The sequence below is a fragment of the Lynx canadensis genome, chromosome B4 (assembly GCF_007474595.2).
Source record: "Lynx canadensis isolate LIC74 chromosome B4, mLynCan4.pri.v2, whole genome shotgun sequence".
In the NCBI taxonomy this organism is placed as follows: Eukaryota; Metazoa; Chordata; class Mammalia; order Carnivora; family Felidae; genus Lynx; species Lynx canadensis.
The window spans coordinates 76,223,061-76,243,479 of record NC_044309.1 but is presented as its reverse complement, the minus strand read 5'-3'; the positions used below and the strand labels follow the sequence as shown (position 1 = coordinate 76,243,479).

Here is a 20,419-nt window from a genome sequence, read left to right as displayed (position 1 = left end):
ATGGATGACTGAGGCAAGCTGGAGCCTGCAAGGCTCCAATTGGGCTGGATGCCTTAGGGTTCAACAGAGTCCTGCTATTCCTTCTTCTTCCAGCCAAGCTGCTCTGCTCCCTGACTTCCATTTCCCAATGTATAAAATCACAAAGTCCACAGGTGGCAGGGGACACACCTTGAGAGTTCATACTGTCCAGTCTGGGTCATACTCTTCCTTCCTCTCCTCTCCCTGTTTCTTGATAGGTTATGTGCTTTATCCACTTGAGCCCAACCTGGTTGTGAACATGTCAGAATTTAAAGTCCCCTAGTGCCAAAAGAAATTGGATTGCCTAGAAGGAATGGATAAATTCCTAGAAACGCACAACTTTCCAAGACTGAATCATGAAGAAATAGAAAATCTGAAGAGACTGTAACTAGTAAGGAGAATGAATCAGTAATCAAAAACCACCCATCGAAGAAAACCCCAGGACTATATGGCTTCACTGGTGAATTCTACCAAGCTTTTCAAGAATTCACTCCAATCCTTGTCAAAATCTTCCCAAAAATTGAAAGAAGGGAACACTTCCAAATTCATTTTATCACACCCTCAGTATTCTGATATCAAAGCCAGACGATGCTATCACAAGAAAAGAAAACTACTAGGTGTTTATATCCTGATGAACATAGATGCCAAAGTCCTTAACAAAATACTAGCAAACCGAATTCAACACATGTAAAGGATCACACACCATGTCCAAGGAGGATTTATCCCTGGATGCAAAGACAGTTCAACAAACAGAAATCAATTAAAGAAATACATCCATGAACAGAATGAAAGATTTTTAAAAAATCACATTAGCATCTCAGTAGATGCATTTGACAAAATTCAGCATCTTTTCATGATAAAACTCAACGAACCAGGGATAGAAGGAAATTACCTCAACATAATAAAGGCAATATGTGAAAATCTTGTCACTAATATCATACTGAATGTTGAAAAACTGAGAGCTTTTCCTCTAAAGCTACTTTCTCTCTTGCCACTTCTATTCAACACGGTACTGGAAGTTCCAGCAAGAACAATTAGCAAGAAAAAAGAATAAAAGGCATCCACATTGGAAAGGAAGAAGTAAAAATATCAGCTTGCAGATGATATGATCTCATAGGTAGAAAACCCCCCAGAGATTCCAGAAAACCCCATCAGAATAAATGAATTCAGTAAAGTTATGGGATACAAAATCAACATACAAACCAGTTGGAGGGACGGATAAAGAAGTATAGTGTACACACAATGGAATATTATTCAACCTTAAAAAAGAGGGAAACCCTGCCTTTGGGATAACACGGATGAAACTTGAGGACATTATAAGTAAAATAAGCCAGTCACGAAAGGAGAGAAACGCTGTATGATTCCACTTTCATGAGGTATCTCAAGGAGACAAACTCATAGAAGCAGAGAGTTGAATGGTGGTTTCCAGGGGCGGGGGGAGGAGGAGGAAATGGAGAGTTGTTGTTTAATTAGTATAAAGTTTCAGCTACGCAGGATGAATAAGTCCTAGAGATCTGCTGTACGGCATCGTGCTTGTAGTTAACAATATTGGATTGCACACTTAAAAATATAAAAGCGTATATCTCATGGTAAATGCTCTTATCACAACAAAATGTTTCTTTAAAAAAAAAAAAAAAAAAAAGGAGGAAGAAGAAGAAGAATTCAAAGGCAACAGGCCCGGTCAACTTGTCCTCAATTCTAGCTCCAGCCCTGGCGGTAGAGGCACAGCCACTTTCTCTTGTTTTCTTTCCTGGGCTTCCTTCCGGGACCCCTAGTGTGACAGAGCCCTTGCCCGGCCCAGTTGATGGCTTGGGGCTGTGTTGGGGGTGGAGGAGCTCATGCCTGGTTGTCAGGCCTTGGCCACGGTCTCTTTTGTGAGATGCAACTCTCTGCTGGTTCATGTTCTGGCCTCTTTCCAGAAAAAGTGCAAATCTGTCTCACGCCAGTGACTGTCAACAATTCCGGGAAAAATTTTTTTTTTTTTTTTTTTAACATGAGGCTGATCAAACACTTGTAACGGGCCTGAGACATCTCCCAGACCTCACTGTCACGAGTGCTGCAGAGAACAGTCTTCACAGCCTCAACCACACAGACGCCACTGAAATATTTACAAGGTTCCTGGCTCATGAAACGGAGCTTTCCGCTTAGGAGAAAGGGAAGGGATGTGGTGCGTGCGAAGTATCTACAACGTGTCGCACTGTCGCACCACTCAGGGAGTTTCACTTTCGTGGTTTGTTTCTGTGAGGGACCTCCTGGAAGCTGACGCTTGCTCAAGGAAATGAACTTCTAATGGTGGCATTCTGAGCCTGGTGTAGTCTTGCTCGAGGGTAGAGGGCTAGGAAAGGGGTCTCTCCAACCCGCCTCTTGGAGAGTTGTCTCCTGTGCTTGTGAATTCAGCTGCCTCGCCTAGACTAACCTCCACCCTCACCGTGGACTAGGTCATCTTGGGATTAGGCACACAATTGGCGCCTCCTGTTTTCCTTCCTCCAAGCACTTATTTTTGTGCCCTTCTGGTCCCTTGAAGGGCCTCCCTTCCTATCTCTGCCACCACTCTCTGTCTGTGGAATCCTACTCTTTTCTTTCAGATGCTGTTCAAAAGCCACCTCCTCCAGATCCTTTCTGTCCCCCAACCAAATATAACCGCTCCTTTTTTGGAACCTCCTGAAAGCACATCAATCATGTGTGACTTAGTCTGTGGGGTACCAGGGGATAAACACCTGTCATGTCACACCTACTAGAATTTTATGGCTCTTTGTAGCACACGCTACAGACTGGTGCTAGTTATAAGCTTCTGAACAATGACGAGGGTAGTGCCCATTCAACACACATTAGGGGCATTAAACTGAGTTCCCCGAGGGTGTGGATAGCCATTCCACATCTTTGTCTCCTCAGCACCTAGCACGGAGCTGGCACACAGTAAGCTCTTGATAAGTGGCCCTGAATGGATGTTTACAACAGCTCTAACCTGTCAGGCCTATCACATCAGGCCCTGTGCGAAGCTTGTTCCTAATTAGCTCATCGAGTCCTCCCAATCACTCTTTGAGACAGGCACTAAGGTTCCCCACTAAAAAGCAAGGCCCACAGGGCAGGGATTTGTGTCTTTTGTGTTAGATGCTGTATCTGCGTGATTGCCTGAGATGTAGCAGGCCCTCGGTGAATATTGGTTGAATGAGTGAATTAATGAATGAATATCCATTTTACAGATGAAAAAACTAAGCTTGGAGAGGTTTAATGACTTGCCTAAGTGGTAAGATCAAAATCTGCACCCAGATAGACCTAATCCAAAACCTACCTGTATTCTTCTTTATCAGTGAGCTCTACCCGGTGGAAGAGGAGTGGGGGCTGGAAGGATAGTCTTACTTTTTTTTTTTAATGTTTATTTATTTTTTGAGAGAGAGAGGGAGATGGAGCGTGAACAAGGGAGGGAGGAGAGAGAGGGAGACAGAATCTGAAGCAGGCTCTAGGCTCTGAGCTGTCAGCATAGAGCCCGATGCGGGGCTCAAACTCACGGACCATGAGATCGTGACCTGAGCTGAAGTTGGATGCTTAACCGACTGAGCCACCCAGGCGTCCTGATCGAGTCCAGCCTTTAAGGATCTTTCCATCTGGTAGAGAAGCAGACGTGCACATATAAAAATCTCAACAGAACCCGTGGCCATGCTAGGAATCAGGGAGGGCCAGCCCCAACAGCAAGACCCAGGGGACAGAAATGACTTATCAAGGGTCTGGACACTGCTAAGAGCAACAGAGCAGATGGGGCTGGGTGTGAAGAGCCTGGAAACCTCAGCTCCTGCACTTGGCTCCCCCTGCCCCAGCTCCCAGCAAACGCCCAGAAGTTGGGGGGTGGGGAGGAGAGAGGGGGACTGGAATGTGGTTTCACACCTGTAAGCAGTCCCTGCAGCTGGGAAGAGGCTTCATGTCCCTGTGCTGTGGAGACATATCTGGGGAGGCCTCTTGTCACGGGGGAGGGGGTGAGGAGGTAGAATAGAAACCCTAGCATAGAGAAGTTGTGTCACCAGGCTGTGGCTGGCCACTCCGGGAGGTCAGGTTCTTTGTGGCAGGGCTGCTGGAGGGGGAGGTAGGAAGGGCCTGTAAGGACAGCAGTGAGAGGGGCAGGGGGCCAGGGACCAGGAGGACAATTTGTAGGAAGGCAGCCACTGCTGTAGCCCAGGTAAAGCCAGGAGGGCACATTGGTATGCCTGAGCTCACCTGGACCTCCACCTCTCATAGCCCACCCTAGGAAACCTGCTTGCTGTGAGGACCGGAGCTCTAGCCACTGCCTCGGCCCTTCCCTCTTACTGACTTCAAATGTGCAGGTTCTCTCTTCATCCCTGGGGGACAGGGGCTGTTGCGGGTTGGGGGGGGCAGTTATGGGTAAGGATCTGGGAAGAGGTACCCGGAAAGCTCTGCTTTTGCCCATCTAGGGTGCCGGAAAACCCCCAGCTCCCCCCACCACACCCCGACCAAGTGCTGTCACTGAAACACTCTTGGCCTGTTGGTCCTGGAGATGGGGTCACATCCACTCTTCTCATCTCAGCTTGACCCCCAACATGTCATGTAACTTTGGGTTTGTCACTCACCCTCTTTGGCCTCTTGCTTCTATGGCTGTAGAAAGAGAAACCTCGCCTCTGTCCACACCTCCGCCCCCCTGTCCCCCGTCCCACCTCCCAGGCGCTTGCTGCAAACAGAGCTGGCTGAGAAGCGGAGCAGAACAAGGATGGGGATGGGCTGCCTTGCTTGCGTTGGCCTGAAAGGAGGGGAAAGGAAACGTGGGGGCCCACACCCTCCCCTGCTCTGAGGAGCGGCCCCGGCCACACGGACTGGTGGTCTCTGAGTCTGTCCCTCTTACCTCAGCCTGGTCATTGAAGACGGTGAGGGGGTTCTGGGAGAGAGGGAAGAACTTTCTTCTGACTCTCCACCCCCCTCCAGGTGCTGCTCTGGGCCTCTTCCCTCCTTGGCCTCGCTCTGCAGGATGTCGTCATGTATTCCATGATTCAGCCACTGTCCACATGCTAACGACCAAGGAGCCCCAAACCTCCGAATCCAGACCAGTCCCAGCTGCCGCACTGCTCGACTTGATGAGGCCCCAGAGCTGGACTCCAGGGTGGGAAAGGGCATGACATTCCCCTAAAATACAATGCAAGGTGCCCCCTGAGCTATGTAAGGAAGGCACTGCCTAGACATCTCTTCTGGGCACCAGGAGCCTCTCTAGCTAACTGCCTAGGAGACATCTCTACCTAGATATCCCAGGAGCACCACAAACTCAACCTGACACCCCCCCCACCCCCCACCAAACACATCAGCCCCATCCTCCCTCTTACTAATGGCACCATTCTCCCAGGGTCTCAGCCTGCAAATCCCTCTGTCTTCAGCCTCTTCCCAAGTCCTGTCAATCCTGCCCCAAGCTGTCTGCCTCTCTCCATCTTTTCTGCCCCTGGATCATTTGTCTTATTTTTAAATTAGCAAACATGCATGGGGCACTTGTTATATGCCTGGCTCTGCTCTGAGTGCTTTACTAATACTAACTCAGTGAGGAAACAGAGGCACAGAGAAGCAAAGCATCTTGCCCAGGGCCGGGATTTGAGCCCAGGCAGACCGCTCTGCAGTCTGGGCTCCAGGCCGCCACAAGAACTCACAGAGTCTGCATTCTCATCAGCGTTGCCCTCCTTCAGGCCCTCCCCACCGTTCCTCACAGGCTGACCCTTCTTCCCTTCTTGTTCAAGAGAATGCTTTAACGACAAATATCACTACAGCAGTTTGGTCTTTCTGAAGCATGATTTCAAACCTATTCCCCTGCTTGAAAACCCTTGGAACTTCCCCCCGCCCCCACTTCTGATGCTAACAGAATAAAGCCCATTCTCTGGGCTAGAGAGTCAGAGATGTGACCCCAACAAGCTCCCGGCTCCCTGGGGAACCTCTCACTGTGCCTGGCACCCCTTTCTTTAGCGATCCTGCCCGAGCCTGCTTCCCGCCCTGGCAGTGCGCAGGGGTGAGCTCTGAACGGACCTTTTCCCGCCGAAGAAAGGCTGCATGTCTGAGTCCCCTTTGAACCACCAAAGCTTCTACCACAGTGTGTCACATAGAGCTAGGCGCGACACACGTGATGAAGGAATAACAGCGGAACTGAGCTGCCTTATGAGGGTGGAAATTATTTCATTAAACAACATCTATGGAATCCTTGAGGCTAATACTAACAGCTGACGCTGAGAGCTTAGAAGAGAAAGAGGGACCAAAAGTCTAAACACAAGATATGTGTCAGAGGTCACAATTGCCAAGAAAATAAAATAAAGCTGGGGCAGGAAAGAGACTGCCCGATGAACTGGGTGGTGGTACATTGGTGGCATTCCTACTTATATAGGATCAGGAAGACCTTCCCAAGAAGGTGATGTGTGAGCAGAGCCGTGAAATGAGTGAGGGAGTGACCCATACAGCAATCTGTAGACATTCCAGGCAGAGGATGTAGCAAGTGCAAGGGCCCTGAGCTAACAGTATACTTAGCCTGTCAAGGAACAGCCAAGAGGCCTGTGTGGTAGGAGTGGAGTAAACAGGGAGAGAAGGAGCAACTGAGATTCACAAATACATGAAAATGCTGAGGCCTACATAAATTCAGGCTCTGTGTAACACCATATGTCTGGGTAATAGTCACAGCTAGGATTTATCGAGTACATTCCACATGCCTGCCACAGTTCTCAGCCCTGCCAACGTGGAAACTGCTAGACAGGTTCTCTCAGAATCTACCAGGGAGACAAAGAAACTCCACAGTGTCATGTGATGGGTGCTAGGAAACTACAGAAAAAAGCACCAATCCCAGACCAGGGGCCAGGGAGGCTTCCTGGAGGAGGTGGCCACTAGAGCTGTCACGCAGGAGGAGAAAACTGCTCCAGAACACAGATTCTGGGGGGGGGGTGTGGGGGGGTGTGGGGGGGGGGGGGGGGGGCAGTGGTGGCGTGCAGGCCAGGCAGACCTTGGGCAGCAGTGGGGGTGGGGGGAACTATGCCAACAGTTTGCAGGAGGAAGGGGGCAGGAGAAGGGCTGGGAAGGACAGCGAGGGCTGAGAGAACCTCTAGACAGGGACACCCCGGCTTAAGCAAGCATGTAGGCAGTTGGTAGCTAGGGGGCGGGACACAAAGGGTGAACAGAGTTGGAGTCACAACTCAATAATCTAGCTGCACACTAAGCGCCCTGCTCTCTCACCGTCATTGGGTGGGTCTAGCTGAGAGACGACAGAGAAGCAGACGGTAAGGGGCCATCCCTGCATTGGGACTTGGTTTCTCATCTTATCCTAGGAAGTTCAGATCCTTTTAGGCAGATCTCAGAGTCCTCACCCTGGAGCGGCCCAAGACACTAATTCCTCAGCTAATAATGACTCACATGCTGGCTGCACTTTGTGGTCTTCAGTGCGCTTCCACCGCCATAACCTGTGTGCCTCACAGTCAATCTAGCATGGACAGAGCTCTTTCTTTCCATAGGAGACGCTGCAGCTCACAGAGATCAAGGCCTTGCCAAAGTCACAAGGCCAGAGGGTGATCAAGTTGGGAATCCAGCCCAGCTCGTGAGATTGCAAACTCCGGGGCAACACTGCAGCAGCTTTGGAAAACTGGGCCTGGCGATGGCCAATTCCCAAGGACAAGCCTGGGAGAGGGAAGGGAACAGGCTCTGGAAGGGGGCAGGGGTGATGGAGGCAGGAGTGGAGGCAGAAAGGAAGCAGCATCTTGGGAATGGGGATGGGAGTTGGAGACGCTTTGAGACAGAGCTAGAAGCCTCTCCAGAAAGGCCTGGTTAGATGGTCCAGCAGGGCTGAAAAAACAAAAACAAAAACAAAAACAAAAACACCAGCACCTGCATCCTCCCACACCAGGCCTCTGCGACAAGGCAGGGAGGGGCCCATTGCTCCCATTTCACAGGTGGGAAAATGGAGGCAAAGGAGAGGTGCCTATATGGCTTGCCTAAGGCCCATAGGAACTGAGGGCCCAAGGGGCCCTATTAGAAGCCAGGGAGGGTACATGAGCCAGCCGTGGGAGACTTTCCCCACTCTGCCGTGGATGATGAAACAGATGAGAGGGGAGGTGGAAATGGAGACAGAAATCTGGGACGCATCCAGAGGCAGGGAAGGGGGAGGCTGAGGCTTGAACAGAAAGAACCTGTCAGCGGCAGAGATGGTGGAGCGATAAGGCCCTGACACCCAGCTCCAGTTACAGGCAGGCAGCATCAGCTGGTCGGGTGTCACGGAGTCCCCGCGCCTCCTCCCGCCCTGCGGACCCATCCACTTGGGTGGCTCTGCAGCATGCGCTCCCTAGTCCCGGGATGAGGGTTCAGGGTGGAGGGGACGGGGGAGGGGGCGGCGCGCCTCCTCCTCCCTACGGGCTTGTAAATACGCAGCGGCCTCCGCAGCAGCCTCCCAGCCCGCCCCCAGGCCCCCTCCTCCTCCTGCGCCTGAATGGTACATTCCGGTCCGCCTGGCCCGGCTGCAGTGGATGTTGCTAGAACCCACGCGGAGGAAGGCAGAGACGCAGGCAGGCTGCGGTGACCCAAGCGGCCGCCCCTGCCTCAGGGACCCCTTCCCGGAGAGACGGCACCATGACACAAGGAAAGGTACCGGCATCTCCCCCACCTGCACCATCATCCTTCATCCTTCGGCTCCCCGCTCCCCGTCATCCCGAGCAAACTCTCTGGACCACTATAAGCATCCTTTCCCGGCGCTTGTGCGAAGGTCCTCTGTGGTCCTTGTTGCAGTCAGAGGACCAAAAGGCGCATTTCAAGTGATAGGTCAGGGCCTCTTCCTGCCCAACAGGCCCTCTCACCCCAGGGGCTTTGGCATCTCAGTACCCTTCACAGGTACCCAGTTACCCTTAAGGAATCAACCTGGGTGTCCAGGGTGTGGTGGGGGGACTAGAGGGGGGCACCTGGGTGAGCCCCAAGGAGTGGTGCCTATCCTGCCCCAACCACATTATGCTCATCTTTCCCACCTCCACAGAAACCCCCACCCCCACCCCCCAGCCAACTCATTCCACATCTGGACACATGCTTTGGGGGGGGGAAGGGGATTACTATGGCAACCCTGCATCAGGATGCTTTAATTTGTGTTTTTGTTTTGGCTCGACATGGGACTAGATGGAACCAGATAAAACGTCGTCTCTTTTTTTCTAGTTTTAGGCCTGAAATGGAGGGGAAGGGCTGGGGCAGAGACTTGGCTGGCCTAGTGTGGTTACATAACATCAACAGCCTGTGGAATTATACAACAATCAGGGCCTGGGGCAAAGGGGGAGGGTCCTCTGGCCCTCTGTTTTGGGGGTGCCAAGGATTGGGCAGAGAAAACAGAAGAGGAGCCTCCCCTACACTCCCCCTTCCTTTCTCCAAGATAAGCCTCAAAGCCAATGGCATCCTTCCCTGGGCTCTCAGACCCTCCTCTCTGTTTTTAAGCTCCTGAGACCTCAAAATGATGTCACTGGTGATACCACCTCCTGCCATTGGGCAGACCTCACTTGGGAATGAGGGTGTGTGTGTGTGTGTGTGTGTGTGTATGTGTGTGTGTGTGTATGGGGGGGGGCAGGGCCCAGGAGGCTCTGGGGCTGATCGGCAGGGTGGGGGTTGGGAGGAGGGCCCATTCGTGACAGGGCTGAAGTCAGAGGTGATAATTCTTTTCCTGGGTCTGGTTTCAAAGGACCTTGGTTCTGGTGGGCTGAAATGGGTTTTCCTGGATGTGAGCCTTCTGGTCTAAATGAGGAAGGAGGTTGGGGAGTGGGAGGGCAGCAGGTGAACCAGGGCCGCATTCTCACAGGCCTAGGCTCCTCAAGGCCCTTCCCTAAGGAGGCCTGGGGGGTGTTCACCGTGATGAAAATGAAAAGCCCCCTCCCCACACCTACTGCTGATTCCACCCCCCCCCCCCACCCCAGTCACTTTGCTGACATCGCCTCCTGTCCTCAATGAATGTAGCACATCGCCCCGCCTCCTCTGCCTCTGACCCCCAGCTGGCTCACAGGCTTTCTGAGGATGGAAAAGAACTTTCCAGTTCAGTGGTCCTTAGGGCTGAGTGGAGACAGAGATGTTCTGGTGCTCGCTTCCCTCGGGGCTGCCTCAGCTGGACGCAACCTACAAAGAATGAACTCAGCGGCCTTCTTCTGCGGCCCTTCGGGTTTAACACATTCTTTCTGAAGCCAGAACTAAATCCCATTCATTTTCTGAGGCTTAGTCTTTTTGTTGCCAGTCAGTTTTCATACACCCCCTCCCCCACAGTCTTCCCTTCCCTGGCGGCAGCACTCAGGCCCTTCCAGCTCACATCCTCTCCCCAAAGCTTAAGTGGACCCTCTGGGGCCTGGGGCAGAGCTGAGTGTAAATGGGCTTGAGTTTTCAACCTGCCATGGCACAATTCCCTCTGGGCCTCAGTTTCCTCATCTGCCAAATGAAGGAAAGGGTTGAGCTAGATACCTTCTGAGATCCCTTCCAACAGTGAAGGTCTGTGATTCTGTTCTGGTTTGGGAGAGAGGCTGAGGTTCACAACAGGATGAGGCCAAAACAGGACCCTTCACCAGGGACCTCTTGCCCTTTCCCCACTCTATGGTCCCCTTTCTTCCTCATATCTCCCCTCACCCCTCTCTGTTTCCCTGCTCGCCCATCCCCACCTTCCTAGTGTCATCTCCAGCCCAACAGAAGGAGGCCAGTCCCAGTGGATGGGGCCTGGGCTCTGCAGCCCAATGGGCTATGTGTGGCTCTGTGACCTTGCACAAGTCATCCTTCCTCTCTGAGCCTCAGTTCCCTCATTTTAAAACAGGGATCAGGGGTGCCTGGGTGGCTCAGTTGGTTGGGCATCCAACTTCAACTTAGGTCATGATTTCATGGTTTGTGAGTTCAAGCCCCTCATTGGGTTCTCTGCTGTCAGCACAGAGCCCACTTCAGATCCTCTCTCCTCCCCTCTCTCTCTCTGCTCCTCCCCTGCTCTCTCTTTCTCTCTCTCTCTTTCAAAAATAAACATTAAAAAAAAAAAAAACAACCCAGGGGTCAAAATATAACCACCAACGTAGCAGGGAGATTAAATGAAAGAATCTTTCATTCAATAATATTCTTGAGGGCCTACTCTGTGCCAGGCCCTTCCCTGAACCCCAGGGAGACAGTGGAACCATACACACCCCTTCTCTGCCCCAGGGACAGCCCCATGGTGGCTTCTCCTAAGAACTTCTCCTTCCTCAGTTATTTTTTAAACTTTTCTTAAAAGTTTATTTATTTTGAGAGAGAGAGAGGGCATGCATGTGCATACAGGAAGGCAGGGAGAGAGAGAGAGAGAGAGAGAATCCCAAGCAGGCTCAACCCTGCTGAGCCCAACACCTGAGCCCAACACAGAGCTTGATGTCATGATTTGTGAGATCATGACGTGAGCCAAAATCACGAGCCGGACGCTTCACCGACCGAATCACTCAGTTTTTTTCCCCTCTCCTTCCTCAGTTTTTATTCCAGCTTCAGTGTGTGCCTCTGGCCAGCCCTGACCCTCCTGGAGCTCAGTTCTCCCATCTATAAAAAAAAAAAAAAAAAAAAAAAAAAAAAAAAGGGAGGGGAGAGAGTCTTCCTCCGCCACCATCTTTATTGGGGTATAATTGACAAATGGTAATTGTATATATTTAAGGTACACGACCTGAATGTTTTGATATACATGTATATTGTGAAATGATCACAATCAAGTCAGTTAACATCACTTCACATAGTTACCTTTCTTTGTGTGTGATGAGAACACTTAAGATCCACCCTCTCAGCAGATTTCGAGTATACAATAAAGTATTGTTAACTATAATCACCATGCTGTACATTAGATCTCCAGAACTTATTCATCTAGCACAATGGAAACTTTGTGCCCTTTGACCAACACCTTCCCATTTCCCCCACCCCCCAACCCCTGGCAACCACCATTCTACTCTGTGCTTCTATGAGTTTGGCTATTTTCGATTCCCAATATAATTGGTGTCACGCAGTTTTTGTCTTTCTGTGTTTGGCTTATTTCCCTGAGCCTTGTTGCAAATGGAAGGATCTCCTTCTTTCTTAAGGCTGAATAATATTCCATATCCCGTGTAAAATAGGGAAATTATTGTCTGCACCCCCACCCTTCCTAGTGCAGGTGAGAAAGTACCCATGGAAGTTCCAGATATTGGGGGCTGGTGGGGAGGACTTGGAAGGCACCCTTTCCCTGGTGACTGTCTCTCTTCGCCTCTATTCCACAGATCTCCGTGGCTAACAAGGCCCCCGGGACAGAGGGGCAGCAGCAGGCCAATGGTGAGAAGAAGGAGACTCCAGCAGTGCCCTCGGCCCCGCCCTCCTATGAGGAGGCCACCTCTGGAGAGGGGTTGAAGGCAGGGGCCTTCCCCCCAGCCCCGTCGGCTGTGCCTCTCCATCCCAGCTGGGCCTATGTGGATCCTAGTAAGTCTCTCAGCTCCTGGAGGCTGGAACATCATGGGGAGTGGTAGGCCCAGAGGAAAAACTTGGGTAGGAGGAAGTTGCCCATAAATAGATGCATTGTATGGTTGTTATATGAGGCTCTGTTGTCAAAGGCTTGGGATTTGGAGGGCTATTCCAAGGGTAGGTCAAGGAGGACTCCATGAAAAGGGAGAGACACAATATTTTCTGTCATTATAGTACTCTTGGATGGGGAAGAGGGGATTCTTTTCAAGTCACCAAGCTAGGGCAAATAGAGGGAGTAAATAGGGGGAGGGGGTGGATCAGGGGCTATTCTAGAAAGGCTTTCCTCAAAGGGGTACATTAAAAGGGTGGAGAGAGGTCAGAGTAGACACAGGAAAGGGCAGCATTAAGCTGTGGCTGGCTCCCTGTGAGTGGAGGTGTCGTGTTTACATGTGGGCTGATCCAAAACTTCCCTCTGAAGGCCCCAGGGATGTTGGGGGCCAGGGGTCTGAGGATCACTTCACCCTCACTTTCCTTACCTCTCTTCCCTTCTCCAGGCCTTTGTTGGGGACAGGAGGACATGACCTGGGGAAGGTATATGGATGCCAGCCTTAGTGCCCCTCATGGCCAGGCATAATTCATAGGCACACTTACCCAGGCGAATGCCAGCTCCCTGTAGACCAAAAATCACAGCCCGTGGGAGCCCCTCTGTTAGATTGAGCAGCTTGTGGGAGCTTTGCCTTGGGGCTGGGAACATACAGCTCCCCACATGCTAAGGAAGGGCCCCTTCTCAAATCTTCCTCAGCCCCGGCAGCCTCCCTAAGCGGCCCCTCAACCCCCCTCCCCCATCTTATATACTCCCACCCTCCTCAGCAGAATTCTAGAAGGAATCCCAGGAACAATGCCTCAGACAGAACCTCTACTCACCGGGAGTGGCCACCATGGTCCACACCCTTTACCACAAACCCTCTCAGCCCAGAGCCAAGCAGACCTACCACACCGTGACCTACTGGAGAGCCAATGAAGGTCTGGTGTTTGTGTGAGCTCGTCTCACTGCCCCAGACACCCACAGGACTTTCTCTGTCCTCATCGCCTGCTCAGTGGTCTGGCCATTTGGGCTTTGGCAGGAGATGTAGACCGCACATGAAAGTGGAAGACAAAAGGGTGAGGGCCTCCAGGCCCCAGGTTTGCAGTGGGTTCCCCTCTCTCCCCCTTCTTCATTTTCCATATCCAGGTTGCCAGAGCTAGCTGCCTTAAATAGTGTTTTCCAGGGAACTGTCAGGGCAGGACGGAAGCTCATTTTAGTCAACATGCGACAAACATTTCTAAGTGTGTGTCAAGCACTGTGACCAGTGGTGCTAAATTTCTAGTGATGCATGGATTTGCAAGACTTGTTGCCCCCACGGGCCTGACTGTATAGACAAGTAAACAGACAACTAACCACACAATGAAAGAGATGCAGTGATAGAGGCCTAGGCAGCTTACCTAATCTGTGTGGCAGTCAGGGAAGACTTCCTGGACAAAGGGGTATCCACATTGAGTCCTGAAGACTCAATGAGTTAGCCTGGTGAAGAGGCGGGGAAATGAGTGTTCAGGCTGAAAGAATATAATGTGCAGAGGCAAGAAAGCACGTGGCCGAAAAAATATCGTCAGGCTGGAGAAAAGTAGGAGGGAACAGTGTGCATTGGGGCTGAGAGCTCGGGGAGGCTGTGGAAGCTTTGTTAAAGAACTTGAACTTGAGTAAAAGGCAGTGGGGAGCCATCAAAGAGCTTGATGCAGGGTCAGCTTTGAAAGACCAAGACTGACGCTTTTGCTGTGGAGGGAGGGTAAGATCGTGGAGAAATGGCAAGAATTAAAAGGACAGTGGAAGAGAACAGAGCAGAGGCCTCAGGAATGGCCCAGATGAGGGGTGCAAAGGAGAGGGCAGCATAGTCCCCACCAGGCACAGAGCCATCGGCTCTCGCTTTCATCTAGTTTTGTCCCCAGGAGGTGAGTGTCACGGACCCATATCGCAGACGACACTCCAAGATGGCTGATAGTCAGTCTGAGAAGAGGGAGCCACATGTGGGTCTGTTTGACTGTGGATCCTATACTCTTTCACAGGCCTGATATCTGGTTTCTCAGTTCTGGGACCAGGCCCCCAAACTTCATCCCCAGCCATACCCCATTCCTTGCCCTTGTCTGGCTTTACTTCCCCCTCCAGTTTCCCCCTGCCCTGCTTCCCAGCTGGAGCACCAGAAGGTTCTCTCATCCAACTAGTCCCTGGTTCTCACCCCAAGGGCCTCAGAGCAGGCAGGGGTAGGACCTTAGACCCTGAGATGTGCTAGGTGGCCTTGGGAGAGTGGCTGTCTCTCTCTGATTCTTAGCCACTAAAGGGAGCCAGCGTGTTTAGGGAAGAGAGTGGGGGACACAAGAGAAAAGGGCCACATTTGTATGGCAGGGATTGGCCCCCAGGGAGCCCCAGTCAGCATGCAAGGAAGGGGTAGGGAGATGACAGTGTAGTCTCAGGACTCAGGAGAAGCAGCTGGGGGAAAAGGTCTGAGGGTGGGATGGGGTGAGGTGGGAGGTTTGAGAACGGAACTAGAGAAAAAAGCTTCCCCAGTCCAGAGAGCCAGTTTGACAAAAGTCAGCTCTGAACAGGTGGCCATTGGGGGCAGCATTTATATACATGGGAGCCCTCATGGCCCTCCCCATGTCCATATAGGCAGCTCCAGCTATGAGAACGGATTCCCCGCCGGAGACCATGAGCTCTTCACCACCTTCAGTTGGGACGACCAGAAAGTTCGCCGAGTCTTCATCAGAAAGGTAACCACCTCCTCCCAACTCTCCAGGACTGGGGGACTGGGGGGAGGACAGGGTGTCCCTTGAGAAGGCCCTGGCCCAGCCCTCTGTCTACAGAGGCCATCCCTGTGTCCCCTTCTCTAGTGACCCCAGCTGATAGCACCTGCTGGGAAGTGCTTCACCCCACTGCCCCCTGCTATACCCAAACTCAATGTCTCAACCTGTCTCCAGATACATGGGGCCCCTTGTCCTGTGGGGGTGGGCTCTGGAGCAAAGTTGCTTGTCTTTCACCTTGTCCTGGGTCCATTCTAGTGACCCCTAGGAAAGAAAGGGGAGGGTATAGGATGTAGGTCTGGAGAGTAGATTGAGTCACTGGGAAGCTGGGGTACTCGCTGAGCCTCACTGGGGGCCTGAGCCTCCCTAGCCTCCAGTGGGGGCTCCCCAAGCTGACCGGAATTCCCTCCCAAACCTAGGTCTATACAATCCTACTGATCCAGCTGCTGGTGACGTTGGGTGTCGTGGCTCTCTTTACCTTCTGGTGAGTTGGTTGTGTGAACCAGCATCTTCTAGGGGCAGCCATGGCAAGGCCTGGGGCGGGGGTCCCTGAGTCAGACTGTTTTTGGAATGTTTGCCTGAAAAGATTTGTGTGGGGCAGTGGAGGCCCTCACATTGGGGAGGAATCTTAGGGAGTGCCCACAGAGGAGTCCTCTATCCAGCAGGGGTGGACCCGGTACCTTCTGGGCCTGCTGGTGCCTGGGAAGTGGTCATTCCTCTCAGATCTTCCAGCCCCACAGCCGGGTACCTCCATGTCCCAGCCGGGGACTGTGGCTGGGGCTCCCTATGTCACCAGGATCCCTTCTTCCTTTCTTCTTCGCAAGTCCTGGGAACCGTGGTGGGGCAGGTGCAGACGTGGAAATGGAGACATAGGGGAGATTCTGATTCTCTCCCCCTCCTTTCTCTGCAGTGACCCCGTTAAGGACTATGTCCAGGCCAACCCAGGATGGTACTGGGCATCCTAGTGAGTATACCCCAGGCCTCCAGGCCCCTTCCCAGAGAACCCTCAGTGGCACAGGGTGGGAAGTCTCCACGGACAGAATCCAAGCCCATGACTCTCTCCGCCCCAAAGGAAGACTGTCCTCACAAGAGCATGACCAGACGGACCCTTTGGATCTGAGAGGGAGGGAAGAAGACAGACATAGGTTCTGGTGCTTGCACAAAGAGGGGAGGTGGGCTGGGGCCCTGGCTGGAGAGACCCAGACCTTGGCCCTGAGGGGGAGGGGGGGGGCTGGAACACCTTGGCCCACACTAATGATAATGTTGCTACTCTTATTAACATTGTTGTTATTAATGCCTATGAATTATTAATCATAGTAACTACCACTTACAGAATGCCTAATAAGGGCTGGGCCTTGTTCTGTGCGCTGGATATACAGTATTGCATTCGATCCTCGAGTCTACTGGGTATGATTATCTCAGAAAACTAAGGCTCAGAGAGGTTGAGTAATTTGCCCAAGGTCACACAGCTAGTCTGTGGCGGAGCTGGGATTCAAATCCAGGATTCAGGTTGAGGCTTGTGCTCTTAATCACTCCACTTGGCAGGCTCCCTTCTTCTCAAGGCACTTGGCTCCTGTTTGCCCTCTATTCTTTAAAGAACATGGCAGGTAACTTAAGAGAAGTTGGGTGGCTTAGGTGATCCTTGACCCTCCTGTCCGAGCAATTAGGGGTCATTTGGGGGTAATTCCAGGCCAGAACTACCCTGGGCTCAGAGCAATACCGCTCTCACCGCTCTCTCCTCCAGCGCCATACTGGGCACTGGGGCTACTGGGGAGGAGACCTCTGTAGGGAAAGGTAGTGAGTGGCACAAAGCAGCACGGGAGTGAGCACCACTCAGAGGAGGGGAGGCGGGAGGGCTGAGCCTGAGACATCCAAGACCTCAGTCCACTTGAGAGGGTGCACCTCAACAGATGCAGACTGAAGTGGCTCAAGCAAAAGCGTGGGAGTGGGGCTGCACGTGGTACATGTGGTAAATACGAGACAAGACCGGCAGGGGGCTGGAAGGCTCCATGTAAGGGAATGTGACACATCTCAGAGAGCAGGGGGGCCTTCTGGGGTGGGAGCTCTGAATGCCCGGCAAGGAGCTTGCGCACTCCAGCTGTCCCATCCCAGGCCCACTCCTGGGTAGAGGTATGGTGGAGATGTGGGTTCAGCCCAAAGCCTCCTGAACCATCCCGAGCCCAGAACAGTCCGAGTGGGCCTTGAATTAATACAAGCCAACCATAGGCTGACAGGAAGGAGGCCCATCCTGGCCTCGGTGGCTCCTCGGAGGAGCGGAGTGGAGGGGAGGCTCAGTCAAGTTGGGAGTCCCAGGGGAGGAGACATTCACGCCTAGAGCCTTTCTTAGGGCATAGAACAGAGGACCCGTCTGCAGACCAGGCAAGGAGGCATGCATCTTGGGGAACTGGGGGCACTGTATGATAAAGCTAATGAGGCCCCAGGGACGGCCACCCTGGCCAACACACATGGCAGGTTGGCATGGCTCCCAGTACGTCAGCACCCCCTGGCAGACTCAGGTGCCCTGAGGACTCTGGAATGGAGTCCCCAGGCCCCTCACCAGGACTTCTGTGGGAGGGTCTGCAGGACTCCAGGTCCTGAGCAGATGGCGACAGGGAGACAGCCCGGGAATGAGCAGGCTCAGAAGTGGGGCAGAGTCCACCCCACTGAGGGCAGGCATGAGACTCTGGCCCGTGAATGGTGAGGTTTAACAATGCTCCTCCTCAACATCTCCAGACAGAAAGCAGAGATGCTCTCCCTGGCTCAGGGGTGGGGGTGGGGGAGGAGGAGAGAAATCAGGAGTGGACCTGGACCCTGTGCTTTTAAGGGGCACCACAGAGCCTTAGAGGTGCTTGGGAATCCCAGCACCAAGATGCTGCTTTTTTGTCCAGAAAGCCACCCTGTGGCTCTGTCCTGCCCAGTCCCCTCCCCATCCCTCAACTCTATCCACTTTGCCCCCTGAATTTGCTTCTGGGTCTGAGACCAAGTGGGTCTCACCTCCTTCAACGTACCAAGCCCTTAACAGCAATAAGAACAAAACCACTCTTTTTCTATGTGTGAGACACGGTGCTGAGTGCTTTACGGGTATTTGTCATTTGATCCTTATAAACAACCCTACCAGGCAGACACTATGATTATCCCCATTTTACGGATGAGGAAATGAGGCTCAGAGAGAAGGTATCACTTGCTAAGCAGCACAGTCTTGTGCACTTCCCCTACATGTTCTGCTGCTTCCCCTGCTGGTCCAGGATCGGCCCTAGAATGGGATACGTTGGGGGAGGACACTGGGTTTAGACCGGCTTCCACCTGAGCCTCCCTCCCCTGTTCTGACACTCTGTAAACAGACCAGGGCTCCAGCCCAGGCCTGGGGCCCAGGCTCTGACATGCCAGTGAGTCTCTCCTTCACGTCTGTGATTCATTCTCTGCCCCCTGGGATGGCAGCCTGCCAGCCCCCGCCTTCCACTCACCGCTGTCTCAAGGCCCCCGTCATCTCCCTCGGTGGGCTCTTACCTTATTGTCTGATTGCTCCCTCGGAGCCCTGGCGGCGGGGAAGGAGTCAGGGCTGTGGGGCGGGGGTGGGGAAGCAGGCGGAGGAGGAAACTGTGAGGCCCAGAGCTGGGAGAGGTGGGTCGGAGCCTCTCCAGGAGGCTGCCAGTCCCATTATACTAACAACTCCCATTCTCAAGTCCTTACCCTGTACCAGGGCCTGTCCACGCTTGACCTGTGCGCCCTCAAGTCAATCCTGCTACAGCCCCTGTGAGCCGGTACCAGTGCTCCTGTTTCACAAAGGAGGGAAACGGAGCTCTGCAATTAAGTAACTTATTTAAGCTCACACAATAAGAGTGCAGAGCTGGGCTATGAATGCGAATGTCAGGCTCCAAAGCTGCCCTGTAACCCCCAGGTCATGTCCCTCTGCCCTTCCTGTGACCTCTGGTCTTGAGGGTTGAGGAGCTGTGGACCAGAGAGGAAAGGAGACGGGGCCCTTGCCCTTTGGAAGCTCCCAGTCTGGCGGGGAGACAGGACCCACACCCAGGACACACATAGACAAGGCTATTATCGTTATTATTATTGCCCAAGTGACTGACCAATGACTCAAGTGAGACCAGAAGAGAGCAGATGCTGGAGTGTTTCTCAACTGGGGCAGGATGTTTCCACTGTCCTTCGCTGGCCCCCGACACTAAGAACCCCTCAATCACTGTGACAACTGTTCCACATCACTCGAGAGCCACTGAAGAATAGGAGAAGGTGAAAATGGAGGCGTCCTATTTGCCAAATCCAGTAGGCTTATCTCCACCCCTCCATCCCTTATTCTTTTGCATTTCATCCAGAAGTATTTAAAGGCCACCTAGCCATTGCCAGGCTCCCGCTTAGTGGTAGGAATGCAAAATGAGTAGGTTGCTCCAGATGCCATATCCGGGTGGGGGTTCAGATTAACAGGCCTGGAGGGTGTGAGGGTGCAGGCCTTGGTTGAGGAATGTTCGTGGTGCGTGGAGGGAGCCCCTCTAACCCAGGCATCAGGCTTCCCTGCCAGTCAGTCCTTTCCAGCAGGAGCAGAGTGTGGCAGGCACGTTGTGAGGGTGCAGAGAGGAGGAGGAGCGGAGTGCAGGGAAGGGTGGGCCAGGGAGGTAGGTTCAGGGAGGCACATGAAGCAGGGCCTTGCCAGGTCTTTGGTAATTTTAAACAAGGGAGTCTCATGGTTGGATCTGCCTGTAGCTTGGAGGGTGGAAGGCAGGGGTGGCAGCAGGACCAGAGGTGGCCCCACCTAAAAGGGTGGTATTGGGCATGGAGAGAAGGTGACAGATCTGAGAGCTGCCTGGGTAGGAGGATTGGCAGGTCCAGGTGATTAATCGGGCGAGGCTGGGTGAGAGTCCAGGATGCTGAGCTCTCTGTTTGGGCGACTTGGACGTGCATGATGTCCTCTGCAATAGGAGACACGGGAGCAGGGGCAGGGAGGAGGGCAAGTTCACTCCTAACCTGTTGGGTTTGGAGCGTTTCTGAATGGCCATGTCTGCTTAGTAGGCAGTTGCATATTCAGGTCTGGGGTTGAGAAGGAACACGTAGATCAGAAACGAGGGTGTGGGAGCCATGAGCATTTGCCTGCTAGAGGGAGTCCTGTGGATGAGCGAGCCCCCAGTGAGAGCATGAAGGGAGACAGCCTGATGGGACTCTGTGTCAAAGGGACTGCGCAAAT

The 20,419-nt window shown here is 52.8% G+C and overlaps 1 protein-coding gene across 1 annotated transcript in view; it reads left to right on the top strand.

The window, feature by feature from the left end:
* Nucleotides 1–8,298: 8,298 nt before the first annotated feature.
* Nucleotides 8,299–20,419, top strand: part of FAIM2 (Fas apoptotic inhibitory molecule 2) — a 34,182-nt gene continuing 22,061 nt past the window's right edge. Inside the window, exons 1-5 of the mRNA XM_030322555.1 lie at nucleotides 8,299–8,610; nucleotides 12,222–12,417; nucleotides 15,101–15,201; nucleotides 15,651–15,715; nucleotides 16,142–16,195. Coding sequence (XP_030178415.1) covers nucleotides 8,596–8,610; nucleotides 12,222–12,417; nucleotides 15,101–15,201; nucleotides 15,651–15,715; nucleotides 16,142–16,195 — 431 coding nt within the window. The 5' untranslated portion in view covers nucleotides 8,299–8,595. The remainder of the gene's footprint in view (nucleotides 8,611–12,221; nucleotides 12,418–15,100; nucleotides 15,202–15,650; nucleotides 15,716–16,141; nucleotides 16,196–20,419) is intronic.